Genomic DNA, 20,920 nt, shown 5'->3' with positions numbered 1-20,920 from the left:
ACGGCATGTGACAGAGAGTGAAACATACATGCTACATTTATTTGAAGACAATGAGTTCCGACTTCCGGGTTCGTGCCGCCAACCCTGTTAGGCGCCTCTTGCAGCACACAGGGAATTACCAGTGAACTGGTACTCAATTTGCCGACCTCGGTAGGATGACAGGCTGAGTCAACCCCCCTGGTGTTAAGGGGGAGGAGGAGGGGAAGGCAGGGAGGGGGGAAGGGGGGGGGGTGGGAGGGGGAGGGGAAGGGGGAGGGGAAGGGGGGAGGGGAAGGGGGGGGGGGATGGGGGATGGGGGAGGGGGGAGGGAGGGGAAGGGGGGGGGGGATGGGGGATGGGGGAGGGGGGAGGGGCCCTTCTTCCCCCGGGCACCCCCACACCCTCCCCTCCCCGCCTTCCCCTCCCTTCCCCCTCCCCCCTCCACCCTGTTCCCCTCCCCTCCTCCTCCCCCCCCCTTCCCCCTCTCCTCCCCCGCCCGGCAATGCCGGGTTCTTCTGCTAATATATATATATATATATATATATATATATATATATATATATATATATATATATATATATATATACATATATATATATAGTTGCGGTTTTGTGAATAAAGGATGACCCCCCCCCCCCCCCCCTCTTTACACGAATTATCCCTGTGCCCTGCACTCTGCTGCTGCCTGTGTTAATTGCGCTTGTGGAGACGATCCATTTCGGAGCCACAGACGCCGATCTCCCTGCCTGCGCTCCCAGCATACGTGCCGTGAACACCCGAGGGCCAAGCCCGGCGAGCTGTCACAGAGCGACCGGCGCGTTTGGAGCGCGAACTGTCCTTCCTTCCTCCTTTTCCCTGCGTGAGTGAGTGGGCCCGTGTCTGGGTGATAAGTTAAGACTGATTAAGCCTGCTCTGTGTCCCTTCCCTTTATCCGGATCATTGTACATTGTAAATAAACCTGTGTTCTTTCTTCTATCTGACCGTTCCCGTCCTTTCCATCTATTGGCCTAACATCGCACGAATAAAACCGCTCGAATCGGGTTCAATAAAAGGAACGGCACGAGTCACGTGATACGCACACCGCTCGGGCGTATTTGATTAGCGTGGCTTGTGCGAGGTCCAGTCCCCGTTTTCATGGCAGCGTGGGTACGTGTGGAGTCGACCCGATACCCTTTCCCACGCTCGCTACGGGAGTGGCGACTCGGCCTCGTGGACTCGAAGACCTGAGGGGGAACAGGGGTTTAACCCCCCCTCTGTACGTCGACGTGCTTCGAGAGATCCGCAACAAATTGGTGTCAGGAGTGGGATAATTGGACCTCGAGTGCGCTTCACGCACTCAAAATTACGAGCGAACGAAATTTAGTTTAAAAAAAACCAAATTAAATTCGTACGATGGCTGGCCATTTCGGTCAAATGCCGGTGGGGGTAGTAGAGGAGGAATTAATGACCCAGGACCAACAAGAGGAGTTGGTCGTGGAGGAAGCCGAAGAGGGGGCGGCAGCAGGGGTAGAAAATGGCGGCGCCTCGCACGTGGCGGCGGGAGCCGAGCCCGCAGCGCCAATAGATATGGGCCTTCTTATGGCGCAAATGATAGCGTATATGGAAACGACGAGCGAGATATCCACCAGGGAAATGAACAAAATGGGTGGTCAAATGGCTAATCAAATGAAAGAAATGAAGGAGGGGTTGGAAAACAAGATGGGTGGTCAAATGGAAAATTGGGGGAAGAAATAAAAGAATCCAGGTGTAACATGGAAAAATTGAGGGAGTCCAGGTGCGATATGCAGAATATGAGGGCAGCGTCAAAGAGGGACATGAAAAAGGCAGGGGAGGACATTGGGCGCAGGTTGAGCGGGAAGGTCGCGGTGGTACACAACGGGGTGAAGCGATACGGAGAACGCGTGGGGAGCGAGATAGAGCGGAGCACAGCCAAGTTGACCGGGGCTATGGGAATCACGACGCGGGGTGTAGAGGAGCGGGCGATCGTCAAATTGGGAAAGAAAATTTCGGGGTCGCCGAGGAAGGCCGAATTGGAAGACAAAATTTTGGGGGCGCCGACGATCGTCGAGTTAGAGGAGACAACCCGGGAAAAAGAAATAATGATTGGGGTTGAAGAGGCAGAAGAGAAGGGGAGCAAATCATGGGAGGTAGTCATGGAACATGTACAAAGTTCGTGTTTGCACCGTGATGCTGTGCTTGCTAACGAAATAAAAAGTTTGCAGGTGCTGGCGGAGAAGGAGGGCCCCGAGGTGAGTAAAAATGGTGTGAATGTGTTTGGCGTGAATGGGTGCTCAGCACGATTGGGAGAGAGGCGAGACCCATGGTGTGCGATGGGTGAGTGTGTAGAGGAAAAGTGTGCACCAGAGTGTGCAGAAAAAGAGTGCACACCAGAGTGTGTGGATGGAGAGTGTGCACCGGAGTGTGCGATAGTGAGGTGTGAGGGGGATTGCACACCAGAGTGTGTGGAGGAGTGCACACCAGAGTGTGGAGGAGTGCACACCGGTGTGTGTGGGGAGCGTGTGCACGAGTGTGCGATAGCGGAGTGTGAGGAAGAATGCACACTGGAGTGTGTGTGGGAAGAGTGTGCACCGGAGTGTACAACGGAGTGTGTGAGAGAAGAGTGTGCACCGGAGTGTGCAATAGCGGAGTGTGAGCGAGAATGCACACCGGAGTGTGAGCGAGAAAGCACACCGGAGTGTGTGTGGGAAGCGTGTGCACCGGAGTGTGCAATAGCGGAGTGTGAGCGAGAATGCACACCGGAGTGTGAGCGAGAAAGCACACCGGAGTGTGAGCGAGAATGCACACCGGAGTGTGTGTGGGAAACATGTGCACCAGAGTGTGCGACATCAGGGTGTGTGAAAGGCGTGTGTGCACCTGGGTGTGCGAGTGTGGAGTGGGTCGCGATGTGTGAGGACGCGGCTCAGGCATCGACACCGACCTGGGTAGCGCCTAGCGGGACGGGTAGCGTACGCTAGCCCCCGGTGAGTTGTGTGCTGCAGGGACCGGTGCAGCGTCGGTCTCACGAGGACTGGCGTGCACAATTCGTGCCTCCGGCCCCCGCACTGTATGGTTGGTGCCATATGGCGGCAAGGCCGATCGGCTGGGTTCAAGGGGAGGTCGGAGTTTTCGGAGCCACGCACCTTGTCGGGTGCGGTGCTCTGACCGTGGCCGGTTGGGGTCGTCGTGCGTGGGACCGTGAAGCCCCGTGCCGGGATGGAGCCCGGCACCTGGGCCCATCAATCCCTCCCCCCTTGGATCGAAAATGCCGGACAGACACCCCATACAGGCGACCAACCACCCGCATGGATCGCTCGGCCCTTCGAGGCCGAGCCGTGACATCGAACATCCACATGGAGAGGCTCGTAGTGTAGAGGACTGGGAGTAGTGTACCCCACGTGGGGGAATGGTACTGACCATTCCTCACAGGGGGAGCCCATAAGCATTAGTTTAGGGGGGTGGCAGTGTTAGGCCCATGGAGGGGCCAGCAATGGTTGCCTCCATGGGGCACCGAAGCTAGCCGAGGGAGGGCTAGGATAATGTTCGGGATTTAGAAGATCTTAGGGACAAGATTTAAGTAGTGACACCTGAACTATAGAGGGGACGTAGAGAGTTAAGGTGGTTGTTAACGAACAGGGTGTGCTTAGTTCAAAGGGACGACGAGGGAAGCACGAGTTTTAGGGGAAATTAGTTGGATAGATGATGCTGTGTTTTTGGTGAATTGTAGTGTGAGAATAAATGGAATTGTGTTCAGGTGTAGAAGTCGTGGTGTGAGAAAAGTGGTGTGCGAATAAAAGGTGTGAAAGTAGTTGGTGTGGAAGTAAGTAGTGTGGAATGCATGGTGCGAAGGATTGAATGGGGGGAAGTGGAACCCATTCAAGAAAGCCCGGGGGGTAGTGGAAAGCCAGGTAGAGGGCATAGCTAAATTACATGGATATTGACACCTGTGGTGCGGGTAGTAGGAATTAGTGTTTTGGAGGGTGCAGTAGTCTTTGGAATGGCTGGGCGTGTCGGCTTAATTAGTGAGTATACTTATTGGGGCACTCCGTCACTGGTAGTTTGTCGGCCAGGTGAGGCCGCAGGAGGATCCCAGGATAGGACCCGGGTTGCCCGATGCCAAGGTGGGCATAGAAGGGGTAAGTGCCAGGGAGAGCCTTCCCGGTTAGATAGTCGCGAGGAGCAGGCAAGCTCGGGAGGCGGCTTCAGTGGCGGAGGTGCGCAGGTAGGTAGACCTGCTGGTGGAGCCACACGACCCAGCCCCGAAATTGTGCGAGGGCACAGTGTGAAAATTTGTGGGGGTGAGACCCAAATTCGGTGGGCACCACAGTGTGGGCAATGGGAAATCAGGTTCTTAGAACCACATAGTTTAAAGAGGCCGATTGGCAGGGTACGACCCCGGGTAGTTTAAATGTGTAATGCTGTATTAGAATAGTTAGGATGTAAGAAATCCCTTCGCACCATCCACAGCCAGTCACCGCGGAGGACGAGCTCCACACCGAGGCTCTGTAAGCTGATTGAGCGGTAAGACGCATCATGACGTAAGTAAGACATTGTTGTGTTCCTTCCCTTCCTTCCTGGGAGGGATTGGGAGACGTATTTGGAGTTAGACGGGGATATGGGAGACAAGACGTAGAGACGGATTGTAAATACAAGGGGGGCTAGGGTAGTGTCGCCAACGGTGGGGGGTACGGACGGCTAGGGACGGGTTTGCTCTGCTCGCTCTACCGCGTCCCTCGCACCGCACCAGGCATGGTGGTGTCTGGTCACCTTGTTTTTTTTGCGTGCCACTGTGTCCTTTCCGTTTTGCTTGTTGCGCTTTGTCTTCCCTCCCCGCCCCAGGACCATTTTGGAGGCCGAACTGTGCAGCATCCATTCTGCACTGTTACACCATGCAGCACCTTGCTGCCATGTCCTTGCCACACCTGTGCAGCCGAACTGTGCAGCACCTTGCTGCCAGTCCTTTTGCTGCACCCTTGCTACATCTGTGCAACTGACCTGTGCAGCACTTTTCTGCCAAACCCCTTTTTGCTGCACCCTTGTCACACTCATGGACCACAAGCCTTGTGGCCTCGCACCTCTGCTGTGCAGCATCTTGCTGCAAAATCATCTTGCACCTTCAGACCACTTGTTGAGTGGCACTGATGCCACGCAGTTGGACCACGTGGGAGTGGCCCTGCTTGGCAATGAAAAATAAAAGCATTGTTTATTTTCGTGTGCCAGGTATGAAGAAGATGTGGAAACTTAGATGGCCCTGATGCTTCATATGGCCTGTATGCCGGTCAGGGCCAGCCGGTTTTGTTAGCCGCACAGAGAAGACGCAAGATGCAAGCAGCAAGTGCCATATGAGCGTTTTGTTTCTCCCCTCCAATTTTCTTTCCCAAAGTACAGGTCCTGGGTCATAGAATTGTAAATAAAGTTTACGTTCCGTGCATTGTAAATACAAGAATCTGCCCACCGGCTAAGTGTTTAGTTTGAAAATTCCGGAAATACTCAGGTAGTTGTGGGTGTGAATCTGTTAGAGTAGCTGCTCAACGCAATAGGGGTGACATATTTAGTGTTAAAAATGTCACACACATGGGTCAGAGTAAATGCTAGGGGGGATTACACCTATGTGTCACATTTAAAAGTAAAGTTAAATTTGCATGCCAGGCTCTACCGGTCGTTCCATTGTTGGGGTCGACTCGGGACAAGTCTGGTGAGAGAGGGTGGTAGTGTTGCGGTTTTGTGAATAAAGGATGACCCCCCCTCGTAGGTAGTCGCACCACAACATGTAGCCTCGCTTCAGTTCAGTTATTTCTTAGTAAATGTAAGCGTAGTCTCCTTTCCTGTGTTAGTTTGCGTTGAGCAGGCCAGTGAGTTAAGTGTTCTTTTGGGCTGGAATGTCACGTGCTAGGCCTGGAACAAGTCTGGCAAGGCCGAAGGGAGGAGCTGCAGGGGAGTGGCCGGTAAGCAGCGAGCAGCCAATCGGAGCTCAAGGGGAGTGGCTCACACCGGCAGCGAGAGGAGGGGCTTGGAACATTCGGGTAAGGCTGGGGAGGGGCCATTTAAAAAATTAAATTTTTCTTTAAAAATATATTTAAAATAAATAAAATAGTACATAAATTAACAATAAAAGAAGCTAAAAAAAACAATTTAAAATATAATAAAAAGCACGTTAAAAATATTTTTAAAATGTACATATAGTATACTGTACGTACGCGTAGCTGCTGGTTCTCATTCAAAACAAAGGCGACGCCATATGCATTTTGTCCTGTGCTGCGGTCGCGTGCTTGCTTGCTTTGCCTTTCGCTGCTATTTTTGTGATTAGTCCTTTACTGTGTGAAACAACCAACGTAACGTGGCAACGGCGAAACATGACGATGCTGGCTCGGATGACCGTCCTTGGCAGACGTCACGTCACCGTGCAGAGTGTGCAATGTCCGCGACGAGGGGTCAGGCCCCATGGCCCAACGCCCATGTGAAACGAACGACCGTGTCATGCCTAGAGCCGGGGTGCCTCGCCGGGCACCTTGCCAGCATCCGGGTCGACGAAACGATCGACGTGTGCCTGTGCACATGTGCATGGATTTTCAAATTTGCAATTTGCAATTTGCTGCAAAGCCGCAGCCTCCTCCAGTTATTTACTCTAGTTTTACGGTGTTTGTCTTCATTTTAAGGCATTTTAAAGACATTACGCCCGGTTTACGTCAAAGACCGAGTTACGTCACGGCTTATGGAACCAATTAATGACGTAGGCCGGGGTATTACTGCATATGTATATAACTATATATATATGTATACATATATATACTAAGAAGAGGAAGAAGAGAGAAGAGGAAGAAGTTGTTTCTTGGGTTTGTTGATCTGGAGAAAGCATTCGATAGGGTTCCATGCAAAGTATTGACATGGGCATTGAGGAAGTTAGGAGTGGAGGAATGGTTGATCAGAGTAGTGATGGCAATGTACAAAAGAGCGCGCACAGCTGTAAGGACGAAGGACGGGAACAGTGGTGAGTTTGAGGTGAAGGTGGGAGTGCATCAGGGGTCGGTACTAAGTCCACTAATATTTGTAGCTGTGATGGAGGTGCTGGCTCAGAACGTAGAGGAGGGTTTACCGTGGGAGTTGTTGTGTGCAGATGATCTGGTGTTGATTGCGGAAAGTATGGATGGACTGAAGGAAAAGATGAACAAGTGGAAGACAGTATGGAGACAAAAGGTCTGAAGGTGAATATCGGAAAGACGAAGGTGATGGCAAGTGGTAAAGCATGTGGTGAGGTGGAAAGAACTGGGAAGTGGCCCTGTGTTGTGTGTAGGAAGGGTGTTGGAGTGAACTCCATTCAATGTACAATGTGTGCTGAGTGGGTTCATCAAAAATGGTACCAACCTCCTGACCCCCCCCCACCCCTCCCACCCTCCCCCACCCAGACCAAATTCAGATCCTGGGGGGACAGGGCCTTCTCCATCGCTGCTCCCACCCTGTGGAACTCACTACCTCACACCATCAGAGACTCCTCCTCACTCACCACATTCCAAACATCACTCAAGACCCACCTGTTCAACACTGCATTCAACATTTAACCCACAGCATTTAACCCCTGACTATCTCTTCTCCTTCTCCTTCCTTTTGCTTTGATTATTTACCTATTGATTTTTGTCTTTTTGCACTTGTTTTTTGTACTCTGTCAAAGCGTCTTTGGGCTTCTTGAAAAGCGCTATATAAAATAAATGTATTATTATTATTATTATAAAAATGTAGTGGTCTGAGAGGGTCATTAACCAGTGTGGCAGCTACATTCAAATGTAAGGTGTGCACAGAGGGAGCTGCAGATGGAGGAAATGTTGAGTTGGATCTTGGAGACGGCGTGAAGCTGGAAGGTGTGAAAACATTTTGCTACCTCGGAGACATGCTGAATGGAGAAGGTGGATCAGACTCGGCAACGGTTGCTAGAGTGAGATGTGCATGAAAGAAGTTTCGGGAACTGAGTGGCGTGCTGATCATGAGGGGAGTGTCGTTGAAGCTGAAGGGAAAGGTGTATGCTGCATGTGTGAGAAGTGTTATGATTTATGGGAGCGAGACATGGGTAATGAACGTAGAGCAGCAACGAAGATTGGAAAGGGTGGAAATGCGAATGGTTCGACGGATGTGCGGAGTATCGTTGAGAGAGAGGAAGACAAATGATGAATTGCAAAAGATGATGGGAATAGAGCCTGTGATTGATGCTGTGAAGAGGAACAGGTTGAGATGGTTTGGTCATGTGTTGAGGAAGGATGAAAGTGACTGGTTGAGAAGAGTGATGGAAATGAATGTAGAAGGAAGTAGAGGACGGGGAAGACCGAGAAAGACTTGGCTAAATATGGTCGAAGAATAAATGCGGGCAAGGGGGTTAACAAGGGGAGATGGAGAAAATAGGGCAAAATGGAGAAGATTGTCATGGGGACCGCAAGGCTAACCCCCGCTCTTGCAGGGAAAATGGCCTTAAAATGCCTGTTGTATATGTGTATATATGTGTGTATATATGTGTATATATATATACAGTAATACCCCGGCCTACGTCATTAATTGGTTCCATAAGCCGTGACGTAACTCGGTTTTTGATGTAAATCGGGCGTAATGTCTTGAAAATGCCTTAAAATGAAGACAAACACCGTAAAACTAGAGTACATAACTGGGGGAGGCTGCGGCTTCGCAGCAAATTGCAAATTGCGAATTTGCAAATCCCTGCACATGTGCACATGCACTTGTCGATCGGTTCGTCGACGCCGGATGCCGGCGAGGTGCCCGACCAGGCACCCCGGCTCCAGGCATGACACGGTCGTTCGTTTCACATGGGCCATGGGCCATGGGGCCTGACCTCGTCGCGGACATTGCACACTCTGCACGGTGACGTGACGTGACGTCTGCCACGGACGGTCGTCCGAGCCGGCATAGTCATGTTTCGCTGTTGCCACGTTACGTTGGTTGTTTTACACAGTAAAGGAATAATCACAAAAATACCAGCGAAAGGCAAAGCAAGCACGCGACCGCAGCACAGGACAAAATGCATATGGCGTCGCCTTTGTTTTGAATGAGAACCAGCAGCTACGCGTACATACAGTACAGTATACTGTACATACATTTTAAAATATTTTTAATGTGCTTTTTATTGTATTTTAAATTGTTTTTTTAGCTTCTTTTATTGTTAATTTATGTACTAATTTATTTATTTTAAATATATTTTTAAGGAAAAATGTAATTTTTTTTCACGTCCGTATGAGTGACGTAAAGTCGCACATAATGACGTTCGCTGAACTGAATTTTTTTTAGCTTCTTTTATTGTTAATCAATTTATTTTAAATATATTTTTAAGGAAAGATTTAATTTTTTTCACGTCCGTAGGAGTGACGTAAAGTCGCACATAATGACGTTCGCTGAACTGAAATTTACTCTAGAAGAGTGGCGTAAAGTCGGATTTGACGTAGGTCGAAATGGCGTAAATATATATATATATATGACTGTATATATATATATATATATATATATATATATATATATATATATATATATATATATATATATATATATATATATATATATATATATATATATATATACATATATATATACATATATATATATATATACATATATATATATATATATATATATATATATATATATATATATATATATATATATATATAGATATATATATATATATATATATATATATATATATATATATATATATATATATATATATAGATATATGTGTGTGTGTGTGTATATATATATATGTATCTATATATATATATATATATATATATATATATATATATATATATATATATACAGTGGTACCTCGGCTTACGAGTTTAATCCGTTCCGTGACGGAGCTCGTAAGCCAAATCGCTCGTAAGTCAAAGCAAATTTTCCCATTCAAATGCATTGAAATGCTATTAATCCGTTCCAGCCTCAAAAAAAAAACACCAATTTTTTTTGTTAGGTGCTTTTAAATAACAAAAATGTACTTTATAAATAACAAATAATGTATAAACAAGCACGACCTCGTATATACTGTACATAATACAAGAGAATGTAAAGAAATAAACTGGACCTCTATCCATGAAGATATGGAGAAGTTGTTGTTTGTGTGGTTGAAGGAGAAGCAGCTCGCAGGAGATACCGTGACCGAGAGCATCATGTGTTTGAAAAGATTGAAACTCGGATATCGAGCACGGACCACGAGGTGTTTTTTCTTTTTTCTTAATCTCGGTTTCAGTGAACTTTTGCTCTGTGCTCACGTGTACTGTACCTGTACCTGTAATGGTACGTCTCAAGCGAGGCGTGCTTCCGTGGTCACGTGATCCACAGGTGTAGCTCATTATACCCGCACGCGCAACACGCTTTGGCGGTCACGTGACCAGCCACTCTGGAGGCGGGGATCCCCGCCGATGACGTCACCGGCTGGAGCAAGGAGATTCCTCGCTAATGTATTTCGACGATTGCGTGTTTTATATCCAAGCAGAGATGCTTTCACGGCAAGATAACCACGTGACCGGAACCGGAAGCCACAACCGGAAAATTCAAAAAAATAAATTTTTTGAGCTCGTACATCGGATCTCGGCTCGTATCCCAAAGCAACAAACCGCCCGAGCGACGGCTCGTATCCCGAAAAACTCGTACGTTGGGGCACTCGTAAGCCGAGGTACCACTGTATATATATATAAATATAAATAAATCGGGGCTTGCGGGGGTTGTCCACCAAAATAGGTATTTGCTTTTTCTCAGAATATACACACGAAATTCTGATAACACTTGACCACAACCTTAATCACCCGTGTTTTCCCAGTTTGTTCACAGCATTAAAAAAAATATCTGGCCATGAGGGGTCTACTGGGGGGTTGCCTCCCCAAAATAGGTATTTGCTCTTTTCTCTGAAACTACATACACAATTTCAATGAAACTTCACCACAACCTTCATCACCCGTGATGTACCCATGTTTGTTGAAGGCATTAGAAAATTGGGGTCTGAGGAGGTATACAGGAAGGGAGGGGTAGGGGTTACCCCCAAAAATAGGTATTTTTTTGTTTGTTTAAAGTCTCATGATTATGTTAGTATGACTCTACATGTCTTCGAGAAACCATTCAAATTGGTTTAAAATACCTTTAGTCAGTGTAGTGTACTGTTTATTCTACCAGGTGAGAACCAGGGGTATTGCCCATATGTTTATAACCCTGCAACAAGGAGCAATAAAGTACTGTGTACTAGACAAAATATTATAAAGACGTATAGAAGTGCGGCATGTAAAAGCAAATAATATATATATAACCTATCACAGAAACAAGCAACCGATTACACCTGTAAATACAGCAACTGACAAAAAATACCCCAAACCCAAAGAAATACCTTAGTTTTTTCTGGGTAACCCTGTATATAAATCCATGTGTCTTCATTTTCCATGTAATATTTGTAACAGTTTCTTACACAACTCCAGGTATTGCAGGGAAATAGCATAAAAGTTGCCATCTTGGTTAAGGCTCATGGAAGAGGTTTAAACAGCATTATGAAGACGGCAGCATAATGCACCTGAAATTTTCAAGTCCAAGCTATCCCAGAAAAGATACTTCGGCTAAACACCATTTATAAAGAAAGAAAAGCTTCTGAGCATTTTGCAAAGAAAAGTTGGAAGAAAGACCATTTAAATCAAGTTATTCTATCCAACATTTCTCTTAGAAGGATTGTTGCATGCCCCAGTTATCTAATAAAATTATATAATACAGACCACCCAATATGCCAAGCCACGAATCGACAACCACTGCTGACCCACCAGTTGGTTGGACACATCTGCATGATCCTTTCTCGTCATGCCTTCTCCGATGGCAGATTTCATGAGACGGGAGAGTGAGGGCAGCACATTGATTGGAGGATAGATCTGAAGGTTTGCAGAAAAGGAGAGGTCAGAAAATGACAGACACCATCACTCCAAAGGGACAGTGTGAAAAGGTCATGTGCATTTACCAAAATGTACATCAACAACAGCCATACTAAAGTTCATAATCCTGTAATATCTGACTAGCATTTATTCTTACTCGCAATGGAATACATAGTTCTGCAAGTTCACCTGCCGATTGTGCAGCTGTCGATCCACATACATCTGACCCTCAGTAATGTATCCAGTCAAGTCAGGAATGGGATGAGTGATATCTGTATCAAGCAATGATAGCAATCGTTAAGCATTCCCAATACATATAAACCATAAAACGTCATTAAGTACAATATATAGGATATATTATATATTGAGAAGTGTTATGATTTATGGGAGCGAGACATGGGTAATGAACGTAGAGCAGCAAAGAAAGGCTGGAAAGGGTGGAAATGCGAATGGTGGATGTGCGGAATATCGTTGAGAGAGAGAGGAAGACAAATGATGAATTGCGAAAGATGATGGGAATAGAGCCTGTGATGGATGCTGTGAAGAGAAACAGGTTGAGATGGTTTGGTCATGTGTTGAGGAAGGATGAAAGTGACTGGTTGAGAAGTGATGGAAATGAATGTAGAAGGAAGTAGAGGACGGGGAAGACCGAGAAAGACTTTACTGAAGGTGGTGGAAGAAGAAATGCGGGCAAGGGGGTTAACAAGGGGAGATGTAGAAAATAGGGCAAAATGGAGACGATTGTCATGGGGCCCGCAAGGGCTAACCCCCGCTCTTCGCAGGGAAATGGCCTTAAAATGCCTGTTGTTGTGTGTTGTATACAGGGTGTCCACAAAGTCACGCATCATAGGAAATTATTTAATTTAGCGAATGAATTTATTTTTGAATGTATTTAAATATATATATTCAGAACCCATGGCGCTGAATTTACAAGAATGCATCGAGATCATCTTGTTATGTAGACGTGAAGGGTGGTAGTAGAGAAAAGTTGCAGAGGAATTCAATAAAAATCATCCAGGAAAATCACTGAGCCAGTCATCAATAGCAAGACTTTTCAACAAATTCAGAGCAACAGGATCTGTAACTGACAAACCCCGTGGAGGTCGTCCTGGCGTTGCAGACGATGTTCAAGAAGTTATTATTGACAAGGTTATTGCAAGCCCGGGAAAAATCAATTCGGCAAACATCTACCAAGTTAAGGATTCCAAAGAGCACCATACACAAGGTGTTGAAGAAATACAAATTTCATCCGTACAAACTGCAACTCCTGCATCACCGATCAGAGGACGATCCAGACAGATGCAAAGAAACATGTTCATTGTTTCTGGAAAAAAAATGACGAAGATCCAAACTTCTTAAAAGGAGTTGTTTTTTTTCTGATGAAGCCAATTTTTATGTGAACGGTGAGGTTAACAAGCAAAATTGTCACTATTGGTCCCAACTAATATTGGTTGGCTAACCCCCGCTCTAGCAGGGAACATGGCCTTAAAATGCATGTTGTTGTTGTTGGTCCCAGGAAAACCCCAACGGGTATATGGTTTGGTGTGTTACATGGGATGATCGCATGCGTGGACCATTCTTTTTCAATGAAACCATCAATGCAGAAAGGTACTTGGTTATGTTACGAGATGAATTAATGCCGCAATTTGAAGAGATCGGTAGGAAACCGGAGTGGTTTATGCAAGATGGCGCACCACGACTCTATGCGCTATCTGTCCATCATTGGTTGAACGAAAACTTTGCAAACAGGTGGATTGGTCGAAGAGGAATGGGAGAGTGGGCACCAAGATCCCCAGACTTAAATCCTATGGATTTCGCTATCTGGGGATATTTGAAATCGCAAGTTTATACGATGAAAATGAACAGGTCGGAACATCTCAAACAACGAATTTGTGATGAAGTCAGCTCAATTAGCCTGGATATGTTGAAGAACATTCAGGGAAACGGTGGGACACATTTCGAACAAATGATGTAGCCGACCTTACAAATAAATGTTTTGTCTATGATGCGTGACTTTTATGTGCGACACCCTGGTAGAATGAAAAATTTCACAACATAACTCAAGCTAGTAGAAAACACTGCAGAACACCACAAGATGACTTACCATCATTGGGCATGGTAAGGATCGGGATTTGTGTGATGGAGCCATTACGTCCTTCCACGCGGCCTGCACGCTCATAGATGGTGGCCAAATCTGTGTACATGTAGCCAGGAAAACCTCGGCGGCCAGGAACTTCCTCTCTTGCAGCTGACACCTACCAAAGGGACAAGGGAGGCTTAAATGCAATAAGGCTACAAATTAGTTTGTGGTCAATAAATTGTATTGTATTGCACATAAGTTATGTACAATTATAATTGATTGATTAATTGTGTGATTTAAAATAAATAAATAATAATCATAAAATAATTAATTTCTTAATCAATTGGTTAATAGCATAACTGGTCCACCAGTGTTTCATCCGAAGCTGTAACTTTTTGAAAAATTAAATAATGGATTAATCAAAAAAATAAGTAATTGACCGATTAATTGATTCAGCAATGAATAATTAATCGATTAATTGATTAATCATTAAATCAAACATATTCTTTATAGCCAAATGAGCTGGTCACTTTCGTGTGCAAATATCAGCTTCCTAGCTCAAAACGTGCCTGAGATGTTGCCCAGATGAGAAAGAAAATAAATAAGTGATTAATAATGAAAATAAATAAATAATAATGGTAAAATAATTATACTATTAATCAATTGGCTAATGGCATACCGAAACCACCACCGTTTCATCCGAATCTGTAACTTTTTGAAAAATTAATTAATCAAGTTATTAATCGGGAAATTAAATAATTAATCAATAAATAAAAAATGCCCTTTACAGCCAACGCACTTGGTCATTGTCGTGTCCATATCTTAGCTTCCTTGCTCAAAAGGTGCCCGAGATATTGCCCAGATGAGAAAGAAAATAAATAAGTACTTAATAAATTGATAATAATTAAGTAATTAATCAATTAATTGATTGTTAAAAAATATATATATTACAAAAAATACAGTTTTTGCCAAAGCAGGTACTCACTATTGTGCTGAAATTTCAGCTTCCTAACTCAACAGATGTCTGAGATATCACCCGGACAAACAAACAAATGAAAAATCGGTCAGAGACCGAGGACTTGCCGGAATGTACTTTGTTTTTTAATCGGCCATTTTGGATCAAAATGTCGGGAAATCTATACATGTACATACGCTAAGCAATGGAAGGTAACTGAGCAAGTGTATGCATATCTCTTGTCCCTTCAGAGTTATAGTGGTTTGAAATATATTTTCAATGAAAACTTGGCCTTGAATCGACTCAACCGATCGCAACGATATTTTGGGTGGGTAATCCTGGGACCCCCTGGAGTAAAATAGGCTATATTGTTTTTCCAATTTCAGCTTTGGTCTCCAGCATTTTCAGGTTTGGACTCCCGCATAACGTTATTTTCCCGGGTACCGCACAAACGGCTGCACCGATCGCAACCTGACGAATGAAAACACACAGTTAAAAATAATGACCTCGGACAAAGACCTTTTATAAGGACAAGGGTTGAATCCCTGCTTGAGAGAATGCCAACCCACTCCCCGCCATCACGGTCATCTCTCCAACTCACAATCCCACGAGATATGCGGAAAGGACGACCCAAAACCAATTCTCTTATTTTTGATTCATATATAAACATCATTAAAAGTAAATAATGACCTCTGCCAAAGTTCAAACGACGTGGGTTTAATCTCCACATGAGAGAATTCCACATAGCTATTTGGGCGGTGCATAAGCTAACAGATCGCTGTCTCCATCAATCTTGCCATGGCCGTAACACCGATCGGCTCAACATCCTTTTAACTGTTAACTTGGTAGTTTTTACAATGAAGGAAACACGTATCGGGAGTACATACGACATAGCGATTGTGAATGTGACAGCTCTGAGGCATCTTTCACTTCGCATCGCAGTGACGGCGAGCAACAAGATGGCAGCTGTAAGATTAAAATCTGGCTTCAAACCCTCTCACCACCCAAAGCCTTCAACCAGACATATTAACACGCTCCTCCCATTTCATTCCCGTTCTTCAAAGCAAAGCGGTAAAAATTGTTGTATCGCCATTATATATTACTAGCAACCGTACCCGCACTAAGGGTGGGGCTTCAATTGGGAGGCTCAAATTCACGTTTTGGGTGACCTTGAGCCGAGAGCGTTAAAAATTGGGCACAGTCTATTCCAGGGCAAGGCAAATATGTGTGTAAAGTATGGCGATGCAATGTGCAACGATGTAGACATAGTACTGCGCACAAACAGACAAACAACCAACCAACATACTTGCCGGAATCTATTCCGGCAAGTAACAAAGAAACAAAGAAATATGTCGTGCATAGCTCAGTACTTGTAAAATCCATAAAATAAGTTATTGGCCTATGTTGACCTCACAAATACTTGGTGGTTGAATTCAGTGACCAGATATGGAAATCCTCTTTAAATTTCAAGCTAATCGGATAAAAATTGAGAATTTTAGAAACGTGGCCTATGTGGACCTTTTCACCTATGTTGACCTCAAAATTACTTGGTGGTTGAATTTAGTGACCAGATATGCAAGTCCTCTTTAAATTTCAAGCTAATCGGATAAAAATTGAGAATTTTAGAAACTTGGCCTATGTGGACCTTTTCACCTATATTGACCTCAAAAGTACTTCGTCGTTGAATTCAGTGACAAGATATGCAAATTCTCTTAAAATCTCAGGTCAATCGGATGAAAATTGAGGATTTCAGAAATTTGGTCTATGTTGACCTTTTGGCCTATGTTGACCTAAAATATACTTGGTAGTTGAATCCAGTGACCAGACATGGAAATCCTTTTAAAATTTCAAGTCAATTGGATGAAAATTGAGGATTTCAGAAATTTGAAGTGGTTGACCTTTTGGCCTATGTTGATCTCCATAAATAGTTGGTGGTTGAATTCAGTAAGCTGATATGTAAATCCGATTAAAATTTCAAGTCAATCGGATGAAAATTGAGGATTTTAGAAATTGGAAAAAAAAGTGGTTGACCTTTGGCCGATGTTTGAACTCAAAATACAAAGGATTTTGTCGGACCACGAACTCTACCATTTGGTAAAGTTTCGTGAAGATCGGTTTAAAATTGTGACCTGTAGGCAAGTATAAGTGGGCGGACAGACAAAAACACACACACACACACACCATGGCTGGTGAGAGAGGTACCCACACCCAGCCAACTGGCATGGTGACAATTGAAATCAACACATATGAGGAAGAGAGAGTTGGGATGGGTAGATAGAAGTTGGTCCATATTATCAGACAGCGAGATGTCGATGGAGTCATCACTGTTTGGTGGACGGTACAACACATATGAACAAAAGGTGGGAGCGAAGGGGAAGCCGCAGCCAAAGGTATTCCTGGGGGGTGAGGTGGAGAGAGAGTTAGGTGGAGACAAACACACACAAAAAACACACACACACACAAAAAACACACACACACACACAAAAAACACACACACACACACACACACACACACACACACACACACACACACACACACACACACACAGACACACGTCCCAAATTTTTTTTTTAGCAACTAATACCGCACAAGACCAACCAACCAACCAACCAAATCTTCGATTTTGCAAGTAATAAACTGAAAACTGAGTACTCCCGATCAGCACACGTCATCACCGGGCCCCCTTCAATACCCGACGATGACGTCATGCAATGCCTGGAGATGGAATAGGAAAAAGGAGTGGTGTACAATAAAATAATACACCCAAATTCTGAACACTCGACAATTGGTTTGGGCAGAGAACATCAGACACTAAAATTTGACTGAAATTGGAAGTAGAGAAAACAAACCTCACGAAGAGCTTCAGCATAAGAGCTCATGTCCGTGAGGATGACAAGTACATGTTTCTCACACTGGTAGGCCAGAAATTCAGCAGCAGTGAGGGCTAGGCGTGGTGTGATGATTCGCTCGATGCTGCAACATAAACACAGCTGGTCACACTTACAGCGCAGCAAGAAGAGGTGGGGATGTGGGAGAGAGGGTGAGGGTGGGAAAGGGGAGGGAGAAAAAAAAACAACGGCGCAATTCTAAAACGTGTGCTCAGCGTACAACTTAAAGACCATGTAGAGGAGGAAAGGACAGGTCAGGCAGGGTCAGAAACGAAGACAAAGTCAAATGAGTAAAATCACTCAAGTATGTTTTTTGCTTTTGTTTGCTCCACACAAAGAGGGCAGTTGATAAATCAAAATCTATTAGCCATAGCTAGCTTGCCTCAGCTGAAATCCTTTTACATTTTCCCACAGTGGACTTGAAATAGTCAGGATGCAATTTTGATGCTTCAAATGTGCAAATCACTTCACCTTCTTCGAAATACAGACTTGGCATTTAATATGGATTTTTTTTTTTTCTTGACTTGGGTTTACTTTCTGAACTCAGTATATCAATCTGGTGAGTTTATTTTACCCTTCGGTGATGTTTTGTTGAAAGAACCATGTCACTGATTGTCTTTCGCAGCAAGAAGTCAATAACAGGATTATATCACAGGTGGCGTGACAAAATTTAAGGACAGGTACATTTGACGATTGGCATCACAATCGGGTATATAAGGGTTGTTGCGTTCTGTATTAGTGGAAAACAACTGCTGCACGTCTACAAAAGTTATTGCCGCTTCCTCTGGAGATGGTCCGTCAACTTCACAATGCTGTTTGTCATGGAGTGGTGGCTTTACGAAATTCTGGCATGAAACAGCGTGCTATTGCTCGGCAGTATGGCATCACTCAAGGTCAGGTGTCAAAGATCCCGAAACGAAATGCTCAGAGGGGTGTCCCTACTCCAATACCGAGGCCAGGACGTCCACGCAGAACCACAAGGAGAGATGATCGCCAGCTGCACCCGTTAGTCTGTAATGGCCGTACCAAGTCAGCTAATCGGCTTAGGGCTGAGTGGCAGCAACTGACAAATGTGCCTGTATCCAGAAGGCTAGTCAACCAACGACTGGTTCAAGCAGGCTATCGTGCCAGGCGTCCCCTGAGAAAGCCACGCCTGACCAGACAACACAGCCAGTGCCGATTGCATTGGGCCAGAGAGCACAGTCAATGGCAGCCAGGACACTGGAATCACGTGACCTTCAGTGACGAGTCTAGATTTCTGGTCTATCGTCAAGATGGCCACAACCGAGTGCGCAGACAAGTGCATGAAGCCTACAACAATGATTGTATTGTGCCAAGAGTCCAAGCTGGAGGTGGTGGGGTGACCGTTTGGGCTGCTTTTCATGCAGGGGGCAAAACTGACCTGGTTGTTCTGAATGGAAACCTGAACCAGTTCAAGTACAGGGCCATTCTGGAAGAAACATTGCTTCCATTTGCTCGTGCAGCCTTTCGAGGAAACTTTGTCTTCCAAGATGACAATGCACAGCCTCATCGTGCTTGCATGATCCAACATTTTCTTGCTGACCGTGGTGTCGAGCATATGGAGTGGCCTGCCATGTCCCCGGATATGAATCCGATAGAGAACTTGTGGGCAGAATTAACGTGTCAAATCGACAACTTGGACCAGCAGCCGACCTCTGTGCGTGAATTGCAGAAGGCTATTTTCACTGCATGGCAAGCGATTCCTGTCCAAACCTTGGCAAATCTCGTGAACAGCATGCCTCGACGTGTACGTGCTCTCCTGATTGCTCGTGGGGGTTACACGAAGTACTGAACTGTAATTTTACTGTCCGTAATCCCAGTCATAATTTAACTTTTGTTTTGGTTGAAAAACAATTTGGCTAATGTCCAAAATAAAGAGATACTTCTGGAAAACGTGCAGAAGTTTAACACAGTACTGTCCATGAATTGAGTTCGATATCAGTTTACATCACTTTCAAGGATCAATTTATTTACTTCAAAATGTCAAATGTGGTTTTTGTTTCTTTAAAAGGTCACATTAACAAAATCTAGAATAATTTAAACATAATTCTCATGAACTTTTGGTTCTAAGTCATCTTGAAAAGTAAGTTCACCCCCACAAAAAAAATATTCCATATTAAATGCCAAGTCTGTATATAAATAACCTCTGAATATTAAACATTGACAGATCATGCACATTGAAAAAAAAAAAGTGTTTGCAGATCATGCACCAATTTCAATCTCAGCCTCAAGAAAATTGGGCAACACGTGTAATTATCTCTAAACCCACACATTTAACCATTGTGAAAGATTACCGGTGAAACCATCAGTTATCACATCAATAATCAGGAAAAATGGGAACATGGGGTGTAAATGGGAACATGAAGTAAACATTTCAAACCATAATATTTTTATGCACCCTCAACATTGTGGGAGTAAATGGAGCAGTTAAACGTCAACGTTTAAAAGCTCGTTGTAATGTAGAGTTTGGTGCGACGGGCTTCAAAATAATATTCTCTCCTCCAGTTGGCAAACAAGCAGTTCGAGTCGATAAAACATAATTTCACACAAATTACTCTTTTGCAAAAACAGCCTATGACTAGTAAGATTGTACAGAAAGGGAAGGCCAATATATTTGTACACATCTTCGGCCAAGTTGAGCGTACGCTTAACTTTGCACAAGTGCATCTCATTACAAACGCCCAGTTTACTGAGGCCACCCCAAAGCACCTTCAGACATCCGTTCTTTTATTTTATTGGCAATTCCTTGTTGGTAAAAGTGTACAAAAATAGTTTATTCAAATCTTCACATTCTTGGTCATTTACTTGGCGGCAAGTTCTCTGGCTGACAGCTGATCGGCTCGTTTCCATATCATTTCACAAATAGAGTGAACCGTAATGTGCTCCAGCACGGGCATATTTCCTCAAGTCAATTTTGCTGAAGCAATTTTTTTTTAAACAAACCCATGTTTTAAACATTTTATTTTAGAGATAGCAGGGGCTACCCGGGAGGAGGGAGGGAGGGTTTGGTACCCAGCGCTGCCTGGCTGGGTGAGCTTTTCCTGGCAGGAGATTCGGGACTTGGACATTCAAAAGCGATGGCATTATTGGCCTCATAGTGGTTACATC

At 44.7% G+C, this 20,920-nt stretch overlaps 1 protein-coding gene across 2 annotated transcripts in view; it reads right to left on the bottom strand.

Moving 5' to 3' along the window:
* Positions 1–20,920, bottom strand: part of ATP6V1B2 (ATPase H+ transporting V1 subunit B2) — a 181,931-nt gene that overhangs the window by 35,802 nt on the left and 125,209 nt on the right. Inside the window, exons 10-13 of one of the 2 annotated variants that reach the window (XR_013622454.1) lie at positions 17,753–17,876; positions 13,972–14,122; positions 12,057–12,139; positions 11,763–11,867 (exon numbers count right to left, since the gene is read on the bottom strand). Coding sequence is in view for 1 of the 2 variants with exons in the window: in XM_078772191.1 (XP_078628317.1) it covers positions 11,759–11,867; positions 12,057–12,139; positions 13,972–14,122; positions 17,753–17,876 (467 nt within the window). In the remaining variant the exon portion in view is untranslated. Of the gene's footprint in view, positions 1–11,758; positions 11,868–12,056; positions 12,140–13,971; positions 14,123–17,752; positions 17,877–20,920 lie in introns of both variants that reach the window. The other variant, XM_078772191.1, reaches the window with a different exon arrangement.

Source organism: Myxine glutinosa, chromosome 2 (genome assembly GCF_964187855.1).
Source record: "Myxine glutinosa chromosome 2, kmMyxGlut1.1, whole genome shotgun sequence".
NCBI lineage: Eukaryota > Metazoa > Chordata > Myxini > Myxiniformes > Myxinidae > Myxine > Myxine glutinosa.
This window is presented reverse-complemented; position numbering and strand designations above follow the sequence as displayed.